The sequence below is a fragment of the Paramisgurnus dabryanus genome, chromosome 22, assembly GCF_030506205.2.
Source record: "Paramisgurnus dabryanus chromosome 22, PD_genome_1.1, whole genome shotgun sequence".
Lineage (NCBI taxonomy): Eukaryota > Metazoa > Chordata > Actinopteri > Cypriniformes > Cobitidae > Paramisgurnus > Paramisgurnus dabryanus.
The window spans coordinates 24,680,293-24,692,412 of record NC_133358.1 but is presented as its reverse complement, the minus strand read 5'-3'; the positions used below and the strand labels follow the sequence as shown (position 1 = coordinate 24,692,412).

Sequence of the window (12,120 nt, the reverse complement as noted above, 5' to 3'; positions counted from 1 at the left end):
ATGTCTCTTTGGAATGCAGTGTTTGTGCTTTAGCACTTCTAAATCTACTGTCAGTTTTACAGATGGGGCTTTTTCTAGTCCCAGACTTTTGCAATGCCTTAATTTGAAAACATATTGCACTGACATATCTTGACATATATCAGTGCCATTGTTTTGTCTCAAGATGTACTCCAGTGTTGTTTTTGTAAGGTAGGTTTGTTTGTGAACTTTTTTTTGTAAAAAATATCCTAATATAACTAGGGCCTAGTCATGGCTTAATCTACAACCGGTTTGGGAAATTGCCCCTTTGTATGTACTGCATGTGCTGATTGTTGTAATAGTTATTGACTGTTGTTGAATTAATGTGTAGTGATTTAAATGAATTGATGATCTGAAAGCAGTGGTTTGCCTCAATATCACTAAACTTTTGTTTAAAACTCTTTGCTTTTTATGCCAATGCAAATGTATTTTGTATTTAAAAAAGAAATAAATAACATTTGGATAATTATGGATGATTATTCTGGTGCCAGAAACATAATGAAATTGCTTTAGAGTTACATAATCCCATAATATAAGCATTAAAAAAGCATGTTGGAATTACAGATGAAAATCTAGTCCCCTTACATAATAAAATTACTTAAACATTACAAAATAAATGTGTTATAGTAAAGAGAAATAGCACTTTGAGTCAACATATTTATATTAGACTACTTGAAACAATTAAAATGTTTTGGTCTGACACATAAAAATTAAATGAGTAAAATTATGTTGGTTTAATACAATCGGATTATGTGGGACCGATGTACACATTAAAATTACATAAATTGAAAGGATTTTTTTTTTCAGTGTACTTCCTGGCTCCCGCATCCCCCTGTCTTTGTCGTTAAGCCTCACCGTTGGTTGAATTGTAACAATGTATCTTTAAAGGTAACACAATGTAACCTTGCTCTCACTTGAAATGTGTCTCCACATTTAGTCCTTGAATTTGAGGGTATTGATGCTGGAAAGTCCTTAAAATGTCCTTAAAATTGAAGTTAAGTAACTAAGGTGTGGGAACCCTGGAGATAAGACAGGGTTTTTTATATATATAAGACCATGAAAGCCATTCACACGGATAAGAACAAAAATATTCGGCCTTGCAAGGCCGCGAATATAACAAATGTGAACTATTTTGATAAATCATCTTTTATATTAAAAACAACAGCATATAAAAATACACATAACACCTTTTATGTCATGTTTGTCTATAATATTACAGTAATACATGATTTTGCCTTGGTTATAAACTCTGAGTGACTTCATGCCTATGGTGAAGAATAATTAGAAAGGGCATTTCCAAATATGGTCAACTGACACACTTCCTTGTAGTAGTGAAGGAAGGCGGGAACACTACTGTAAAGTACTTCCGAAAATGTAAATATATTTGACTTGACTAAAATGTTTCTTGAAAATAATATAATTTCCCCACCGTTTGACGGCTGTATACAGTAGTGTATTTTGACAGATTAATCGATGCCGGGCTCTATACCTGCCATTTGTAATATTAAAGTACTGACAGAATTCCTGCAGGTTTAAACACCCTGACTCCACGCGCTCCTATAATCGCATGTTGTCTACTATGTGAGTAAGCGAAATATTTGATTTAAATACTCAGTGGGAACGGTGACAGCTCGCGACTGCAGCAAACTGGAACAGTCCATTTGTAAAGGAGAGAAGGGGGTGGGTCTCCCATGACTGACATTACATTGGATGTACGGGTACATAATCGGTGCGCGCCTGCGAACAGTCGCTCGCTGGTTATGTCCACAAGGGTCGATGTCTCGGATGAAATCGCGTGCAGTTGAAATTCGCCTGAAAACAAGCCTTCTCGATTGACTTCCTATATCGCGTAGTACAGAGACTGATAAACCGGTGACTGGGGGTAAAAATTCTTCAACCGCGCCGTGACATACTAACAGTTTTATTTAGTTTCGCGGGTCACTTTAATTTTCGTGTTTGATATGTTGCAACTTATTGTCTGCTGTACCTTTTATTAAACTCTGACACGCGCCCGGCGCGCAGCCAACTTGCGATCTCACCGGTCTCCTCGCTGTCTGCCTTCTCTGCCAGTGTGTGTGGACGACTCGAGGGGAGGGCAGCTTGAGATCGGCTCCATTCTTGACTCTGTCCCCTGCTATTGGTTCACAGGTCCACGGTTTATCTGAAGACATGCTGGAGAAGCTCGATCTCGAGGATGAAGGTAAGCTTTTGAATCTACACGGACGTGATGATGAAATACCCGCGAAAATGCTTTCATTTTCTGAACCTCCCATTGACACCGATTCACCTGATAGTGCTAAAACTGAGGAAATGATTACGTATATTGTCTTTAAATCCCATTCGTAATCTGGGTCTGGTTTAATCACGACGAGGATTTTGTTATGCTGGTTATTTCTTGTTATTTTGAGACAATGTATTTACTAGCGTTAAATCATTAAAACGCACAGCGGGATTCCTAATATGATGTTTTGGGATCCCTAGTCGTCATTTCTAACCTGTTGGGTGTAGATGCGTCAGATGATGCTGCTATTGGCTGCAGACGTCTCACCCACGTCAAGGAGTCCCTCAGTGGTGAGGGTAATGCCCAACTACTTGTGCAGTTGAATCTATTATTAATCCCTTTCGAAGGAAACAAGTAAATTCCAATATTTAGTTGGCCGTATAGACACATTTCTTGATTATTTTTATTTAGGATTATTAAAAAAGCATTATAGTTAAAGCCATCTATCTTCTGTATTGTTCATCTTTTGCTAGCTTAGCTACAACTTCCACTTGTAAAGACTGTGGTGTAGTTCACTTGTAGCCTAAAGCTTGGGACACACCTCATGATTTTCGCACAGATTATGAAGTAATTTGTTCATAATGACTGATCATGCCAAGACTTTTCCAGTTGTGCTCAGTCTTCGTTTACAATCAGGTAAAAAGGCGTGTCCCAAGCATAAGGTTAACTTTTATTTCTATTAAACGTCAAAACTCATAATCCATCTGTAAGGATTATCTTGTTGGACAAACTTTCCAAAAGTTCTTGGGAAAATAAACAGGCTTTTTGGCGAGGCAACTAGTGTCCCGCTAACTTCCGGGTTGGCCTACAAAAATACATAATTCCTGCGGCACTCTATTGTTTGCAATTCCATTTTGTGGCGTAAACTTTGCATGCAGCGGCTTTAAATAACTGTTGCAATATTTGTATATTTTTTATATTTGGCAGTATGTCTGAGTCGAAGTTTGTAACATAATACCAGATAAACCAAACAAAGAAATTGGAGGAATGCAGCAAGACGGGGTGCTGCAAAACAGGGCAGATATTTTCCTTGGGTATGATGCCAGCCTGCCATACTGCTATCTGGCACTGTACATCTAAAGGCTTTGTGAAGACGTACCTTTTGTAGTTTTTAAGGAAATCCGAGCGGAAAGTTTCCAGTGCTCGGCAGAGAGCAGGTTCCTGCAGAACGACACTTTCACACTGACGATAGGGTTTTCCCCAAAGCAGCACCTATGGCAGTACAGTCCCTAAAACTCTCCCACGCTGCTTGTTAACACACAACCAATCATATACCAGCATGCCTCTTGTCTGCAGTTTGGAGGTTATGCTGATGGTGGCTAGTTTGGAAGAAGAACCTGAAATGCTTATTAATTATTTACCTATATACTAAGATCTAAGGCACCGACTTGATGTCCAAACTTGAAAGCTTTTTACTGCGGGCTAACATTAGCTATCTGAGAATTTGCAGGCAAACTAAGGTCAGGTACAGAGCAGTGTGCTTTTTAAATTATTAATAGCATGTGCTAGTTTTCGGAGCGCTCGGGATGTATGGATGCATTGGTTGGGAATATGCCGTCATGGAGAATTCCAGGATAGCATGGCACGTCGCTCTAAAGCATGTGAAGTCTTTTCTTCAACAAAAGATTCATTCTGCAGTAATTCAGTTCTTTGAATAGCCACAGTGGACATGTGCCAAAAGCTTCATGCCGATGTTTGTGGTAAATTTAAATGTGCAGGCTTTCTAAATAGCTTTCTTTTGTGGTTGTTTGGGATGATTTTTTCAAATAATAATAATTAGCTTTAGCCCCAAAAAATCCAAATCCCCCTCTGTAAAGTTTCTACCGATGAACTGTTTGTGTGTCCTGTCCTTATAAGCTAATGTTGACGTACAGCACTTAGAACGAGCTGAGCTAAAATATGGTGAAAGCTTTAAACACCAAGGTTTTATTCACCTTGCAACACTAAGTAAGTCAAGAGGCTTATGGCCTGGCTGGCACAGCGGAAGAAGTGTTTCAGGTCAGGAAGATACATAGTAGGTGGGCAGAGCTGTGAGTCAGATGTAAACTTTGTCCAAAAGCAGAGGCTAAAAAAAGAAAGCTAGCTTCTCATTGGACCCGAAGTGGGTGGGAGCTGTCAGTCATGATGCATTGAGCGCAAACACAACAGTTGACAGTACTGTCGGTGAAAGCGGCTTTCTCCACTTGGCTACAAGATTGATGTCAGTTGAAGCGAGCTGGCAGGTGTACTGTATAGACTGTGGAGAAAGATGCATCGTGTCGGCTACTAAACTGCAACTCTAAAGGAGGGCAACAGAAGATTTCACTATTGTCTTTTGTCTAGACAGCTTCTGAGGAAGCCGTTTGGTGTCTAATAATACTACCGTAGGAATTGCCATGGCAACTGCGGACAGGGTGCTGCTGAAAGGCACGGTGCGAGTGATTAACAGTTCATTGGGTTAAGGTCATCCATTTGTTTCATGCCTGTAAGATCACTATTTCAATTGCTAATGCTCATGGTTGGGGATTTAAAGAAATTATGATATTGCGAGAAGGGACATTTCACAAGACTTTTTTAAGATGTCCAATAAAAATTTGGTGTCTCAAGAGTATGTATGTAAAGTTCTAGCTCTATAATTAATTTTAACTTGTTAAAATTCACACTTTGTAGGTGTGAGCAAAAATGTGCCGTTTTGGGTGTGCTCTGTTAAATGCAAATTAGCTGATCTCTGCACTAAATGGTAGTGCTGTGGTTGGATAGTGCAGATTAAAGGGCAATATTATCCCCTTCTGACGTCACAATAGGAGCCAGATTTCAATGACCTATTTTTTACATGTTTGCAAAGAATGATTTACCAAAACTAAGTTACTAGGTTAATCTTTTTCACAGTTTCTAGGTTGATACAAACACTGGGTACCCAAATATAGCACTTAAACATGGAATTTCATGATTTGTTCCATTTAAATGTTTAATCTGAGCTGTATCTGGCAACCAGCATATAAAAAACGTAGGGTGTTCATACTTGGCAGATTTGTTTTGGGTAAAGCCACAATGAAATTGAAATTAAAAACTACTTTTTTATTGTAGTATTTTTTTTTTTTTAGAAATTCATGTGCCCTTATAATCTTTATTGAAAAATTCTAATCTCCTCCCCTCTTCAAAATGGCGGGGCTCGGGTAAAGATTAGCAAATAGCAACATGATCCAACTTCCGACAATCCAGTCAACTCTCAATGGAAAAATTTAATTTTAGAAGCCGTTTCACTCGGATATAACGGGGAAAATAAGACAAATGCTACTTCCATTTCATTGTGACTTTAAAGGTAAGATATCATGAAAATCTGACTTTTCCATGTTTTAGTGCTATAATTGGGTCCCCAGTGCTTTTATCAACCTAGAAAATGTAAAAAAGAACAACCCAGTAACTTAGTTTTGGTAAGCCATTCTTCGTAACCATGTGAAAAAATAGGTCATTGAAATTTGGCTCCCCTTGTGATGTCAGAAGGGGATAATACCGTCCTTTTAATCTGCAATATCAAACCACAGCACTGCCATGTAATGCAGAGATCAGCTCATTTGCATTTAAAAGGACACACCCAAAGCGTCACATTTTTGCTACAAATTGGCAATTTTAACATGTTATAATAAATTATCTATATGATATTTTGAGCTAAAACTTTACGTACGCACTCAAGATTTATTTGACATCTTAAAAATGTCTTGTGAAATGTCCCCATTAAAATTTATGAATAAATAAATAAATAATAATTAATAATAATAATAAGTTAAATATGCAAATGTGCAATTAAATTATTAGAATAATTAATAAAAATCTCACATAAAAATGTCATACCCCCCTAAAAGGACCGAAAAGCGAACCGTAATCAAACCAGGTCTGAAGGTTTAACAGTCTGTTAGTGCTTGCACACAACTCACATTTAGCGAAGTCCTTACCTTGCTTTCAAATTGACTTGTGTTGTTCTTTATCTGTGTCTTTACAGCTGTTGAACAATCCGAGAGTGACATTTACATGCGATTCATGAAGTCACATAAGTGCTATGACATCGTCCCTACCAGCTCCAAGCTAGTGGTCTTTGACACAACACTGCAGGTAAGAGCACTGGATGTGCTTATGTCACACATGTTAAGGGGATCGCACACCGGCCGCGCAGCGCCACGCCGTTCTATAAAAATCGAACACATTGTTTTCTATGAGTATACGCACACCGGCGCCGCCAGGTGGCGCCTGTCCGCACCGCCCAGCTGTGACTCAGGAAGTTGCTCAAATCCCTGTCGCGCCACACAGCGCCACTCACATAGTTTAACATTAAATAACATCATATTTGTCCCAAATCATTAACGATTAACATTGGCTGCTAACGTATATTTTGCATTTTGAAGTAGACGCCATTTGACGAAGCTCGCGGTATTTAATGTGCACTTCCGGTTTACAATACCTCCGAGTTGTCCTCGACGCGACGCTGAGCTGCGCGGCTGGTGTGTGATCCCCTTTAGATATGTATAGCCTCTAAAATCTCATCTTCGAAATTGGTTGGATTTTTAAGAAACTGATAATGCTAAAAAATATTATTGCCACTTGTTATGCAGCTTATCACTATTATTTCTACAAATCTTATTACGACCACCTTTATGAAACATGTACAGGCATCTGTTGTGCTACAGACATGAATGATACTTGAAACCATGTAGCTTGTTGTGTGATCACTGGAGCCTATCAAAATAGTTAAAGTATTCCCAGTTTTCCATTCATGATCCTGCTTCCTTCCATACTGTTTGTATTTGTCTGTGTCACTCTCTCTATCTCTTTTTTTGTCATATGTCACAACTCGATGTTTTAGTACAGTTCACACAGCGTTTTGCACGTATCACATAGCGTATGATCAGTACATCAGTAGAGTCTCATGCGCTATTGCGCTTGTTGTCAATGTTTTACATGCACCAATGCACGACCATTGATACCTGTTAATATTTGATCAAACCAATGAATGGCCTCTGTAGCAGTTGAATTGTTTTGGACAGAAGATGGCCAGCGCCTCTGTTTTTGATCACCGACTCATAGCAGTGATATACTAGCCAACCGTCAGACCCGTCACTTGATCCAAAACCGTTTCCATACATCAGAAGAACCTGCCCTGGAGACCATTTCATTACGTGCCCTATTAATGTTTAATAATCTCAGATTAAGCTATATCATCACCCAAGCAGGGAAAAAGAAGCTCCCATGATTTATTTAAGAATGCCTTTGAGATACAATGATTCATGCTTTGTTTAGCTCCAGTGGTATCACCAGCATTTCAATGGATCAGCCCTCCGAATTGTTATTGGTGGGATGCTTTCCAAGATGAGGAACATTTTAAAGTCCCCTTTAGCTATTGGTTTCACAGCATATAGTTTTGGTAATGTTGAAATGCTGGCTAACGTGCAGAACAATGTTTTTCTTAATGTTGGGAATGAAATGTTTGCTCTGCAGGTCTGTACAGGTCTAGCTGTCTATGTAGGTTATGTACGAAACTTGAATGATTTGTCTCTTCATGCACTGTTTTGCACTAACATAGGCTCAGTTATGTTTAAGACAAGAGGAATTAGTACAACAAATTATGTCATTTATAAAAAATAGCATTTATTTGGATGAAAGACAGTGTGTCTTTGAGGGTGGTCTTGAATCAGCATCCATCATTTTTTTGTTTGTAAAGAAACCCCCAACTTCAGTAAGTGCTTGGAGTAAGCAGCGCCCCCTGTCTGTTACTGTACACTGGTACAAAAACAGTGTAATGATAAAATCAATCAAATGTTTTTTTCACTGTTGCTTTCAGGTTAAAAAGGCGTTTTTTGCCCTGGTGGCCAATGGGGTACGAGCCGCCCCCCTGTGGGAAACCAAGAAACAAAGTTTTGTGGGTAAGTATGTTGAGAAAATCCTATGTTAAATTATATTAAGTGGCAAAGGGTATTTTGAAGGAAGGAAGATCTGATGTGATAAATCTTGAGGATGGAGTCCATATGCTGTCTTTAATTCTCTGTACCCATTGGCTACTTTCATCGTATCAGTTTGCGAGTTTTCCTTATCTGCAGCTTTTTAAACCGATGGTTGTAAGTGGAGCTGGTCCCTGGCATTCTCTCTACGGGGGTGTAACATATACATCCGGATCTCTGTGGCCTAGAAGAGATTCAGACTGGGGATGATCCTCCCTGTCACTTTCTACAGCACTTGGCTATCCACTGATACAGAGTCTTATCTGTTACCATGACAAAAGCTGCCCAAAATAGCTGTGTTTGCCGGGCAGAGTTGTAGGCTCTGATCTGTCTGTGTGAAGCCGAATCAGCAGTCGGGTAGAAATGTTCAGAGCTTTAAATGGAAGAATTTGGTAAAAATTGCACATTCATTTAAAGACGGCATGAAACGGCACACAACTTCATAATGAGGCATTTCTGATTGTAAACAGATTCAGTAGGAAATCTTGTAGGCTTGGACTTGATGTTATGCATCTGGATTTGTGTGGATTGTGACACTTAGATGATGATATTATTAGGTAATATTTTTTCATTGTCCACACATTGTTACTTGCAGAATGGAATATTATTAATATATAAGTGGAGAAAGTTATTACATTTATTGAAGTTTATAGGATTTTGTTTAGAATAATGTGCACTGTTGCCAGGTTTTCACAGCAAAATCCACCCAACTGCTACTCAAAACTGACCCAATCGCGTTTCGAAGGGGGTTCTTAAGTGAAAATCTGCATTTTTGCAGGGTTAATCTGCTAAAATGTGCATTCTCGAGGCTAAATATCACATAATTGGGGTTGTTCCAATGTGGAAAAACAACCCGGGGCACAGTATTAAAGGTTACATATCATAAAAATCCATGTTTTTGTGCAATAATTGGGTCCCCTGTGCTTTTATCAACCTAGAAAATTTGATAAAGATCAACCCAGTAACTTAGTTTTGGTAAACCATTCTCTGCAAGCGTGTGAAAAATAGGTCATTGAAATTTGGCTGCCCCTGTGATGTCAGAAGGAGATCTTATTATAATAATACCGCCCCTTAATCTGCACCCTTTATCCAACCACGACACTAACATTTAGTTCAGAGATCAACTAATTTGCATTTTAAAGGACACACCCAAAACGGCCCATTTTTGCTCACACCTACAAAGTGGCAATTTTATCATGCCATAATAAATTATCTATATTGTATTTTTCGCTAAAACTTCACATACATACTCAGAAGACACCAAAGATTTATTTTACATCTTAAAAAAGTCTTGTGAAATGTCTCCTTTAAAGTTGCCCCATTTGGCAACCCTGCACTGTTGAATCACAAAAAATTAAGTTTGTTTAAAGCGCAAAATATATATATATATTTTATGTTATTATAGTAGTGTGCAAAAAATATTTAACGAAAACCCTCACAATCCAGGATCTTAATTGCGATCTTCCTTATTCTGAGATGTGCTATTGAGAATATGCAGAATATGGAGCGCATGACTGGACTTATCTATTTGCACATTTTACATGGTCATTAAAATCTTCATTAAACTTTATTTTAAATAAGTAGTAATCAGCAGCAAATAGATAATGCACTATAAAATAGCGTTTATGCTACTAAAATAGCTAAGTCACTTGAGGCTTAAGTATATTTAAAATTTTTACTTGTATGCATGGGTCAGCGTACAGAGCGTGTAGCGCAAATTTTGTCATCAGATCAGAAAAGTACACACGTTCTGTATGCACACCGCCAAATTTTTGTAACCATGTGTACTATGTCAGTGTTTCTCAAACTGGGGGGCCGCGAGATGGTGCCAGGGGGGCCCCAGTTTTATGACATTTTATAAAATACATTAATTTATCATGAATTCTGTGTAATTAAACCTAAAAAAGGCTACTTACCAACAGCACTACTTTGTATAATTTAATCTGTTTTGTTTAATTAAAATTTTAAGTTTTATAACTGGTTTTTGTCATACATTTTATTTGGGGGGGCCGCAAAGCAATGTGCCTTACACAAAGGGGGCCGCACGCTGAAAAAGTTTGAGAACCAGTGTACTATGTAATACGCGCAAAGAAGTGTGAAGTATGTAAGCCTAGAGACATTTTGCATTTTGTGTTTGCATGAGGAGAAATTTTTCGTTCTTTACTTTTTGTTCACAATCTCTTCGTTTTGCTTGAAAAATATATTATGGATATCTTCAATTTCGATCGCAAATCGTCAGATCTCCCACCCCTTGTTATTGCTTTTTCCAAATTATATTAGAATTAAAAAAAAATATTAAAAGCCATCAATATGTCGGAGCCGATAGTGTAGTGGGCTTTTTCACTTTCGGCGACCCGCGTTTGATTCCCAGCTCGTGGTCATTTGCCGATCCCATTCCCCTCTCTCCTCCCTGTACTTTCTTGTCCTCTCCTTATTTACTGTAAAAAAATAAAGGCAAAATGGCCAAAAATAAACCTAAAAAAGCAACCAATATTTTTATTTTTGTATTTATTTTTCAATTTTTCAACCTTGAAAAGGTTGTTGAAGAAAAAGTTATTGAAGTTGTAATTCAATTTCTCTCCTCCATTGACCTTAAATCTCCTTTGGCACGAGAAAATAAATAATGGCACAATTTCCCAGATGACATCATTATGAGTAAACCATTTAGTCCTGATTTCCAAATCCCTGTAACCCAATTTTTGATTTCATCTATTAATACTCGTCCTTGCATTATTAAAAAGTCATGTGCTGCGAGACGCTTTCAACACCAACCGCATGGATCGAATGAGTCATCGCAGACGAAACGCATGAATGTCACACCCACCTGCTGCCAAAGCGAGCGTCTCTTTCCATTAAATATCAAATATCTAACTGTAAATAGACATCCAGGGAAAGTAGCTGTCCTCTCCGGAGAGACAATAGAGTCATAACAGAGAAACTACAGGATACGGTTCTCAAGAACACAGCACGCTATCAACAAATATCTTTTAAAGATAATGCACTTCGAAATCTAATATCAGCCTCATAAAGAAACATATTTCCTGTGTTGTGTAGCTAGCTGTGTTACATTTGCTGTTTAAATGGACTGTTTTGCTGTTTGTTTGTTTTCCCGAGGCTTTCCTGAGGTCTGTCCAGGCCATTTAAGTGCTCTTAAAGTGCTGACTCACTTGCCGATCCATGCCTGAATATAACCTGGGTTCCTGTTTATGAATACATGAGTATGAGTACGTGTACAGTATGGTAGAGAGATGGAGAGTTTGCAGGTGGAGGCGTTGGTGGTGCTGTTAATTAACAGGTTTTGAAAACTCGTCCTTTGAGATCTCCTCTCAGGGGTCTTTGTCTGTTTAACTCAACCACCACACCACTGATGGGTCCAACACCTGCTTATAAGCACCTGTGATGCAAACAGATGCTGATCAAGGGAATAAGGCGATGCTGCTGTAACTCTCATTTTGAAAGTTGATAAAATATTGTTGTCTGGTTTAGGACTGTATAACGATTAATCGCAACTAATCGTTTGCAGAATAAAAGTTTTTGTTTACATAATATGTGTGTGTACAGTGTATAATAATTTGTATAAATAAATACAAACACATGTATATATTTAAGAAGTATTTACATGTGTATACATTTTTTGATTTATATATTGATATTATATATAAATATTTAATCTATAAATATATTTTTTTCTTATAATTATACATACATGCGTGTGTATTTATATATACATAATTATTATACACAGTACACACACATATATGGTGTATATAAAAACTTTTATTATGCAAACGATTAGTCGCGATTAATGGTTATGCAGCCCTAGTCTGATTTATGATAGAGCCTAACAGATTG

At 37.9% G+C, this 12,120-nt stretch overlaps 1 protein-coding gene across 4 annotated transcripts in view; it reads left to right on the top strand.

Moving 5' to 3' along the window:
- Window positions 1-12,120, top strand: part of prkag2a (protein kinase, AMP-activated, gamma 2 non-catalytic subunit a) — a 70,088-nt gene that overhangs the window by 44,816 nt on the left and 13,152 nt on the right. For all 4 annotated transcript variants that reach the window (XR_010529163.2, XM_065258473.2, XM_065258476.2 and 1 more), the window contains 3 exons: window positions 2,167-2,218; window positions 6,279-6,388; window positions 8,112-8,193. Coding sequence is in view for 3 of the 4 variants with exons in the window: in XM_065258473.2 (XP_065114545.1) it covers window positions 2,167-2,218; window positions 6,279-6,388; window positions 8,112-8,193 (244 nt within the window). In the remaining variant the exon portion in view is untranslated. The remainder of the gene's footprint in view (window positions 1-2,166; window positions 2,219-6,278; window positions 6,389-8,111; window positions 8,194-12,120) is intronic.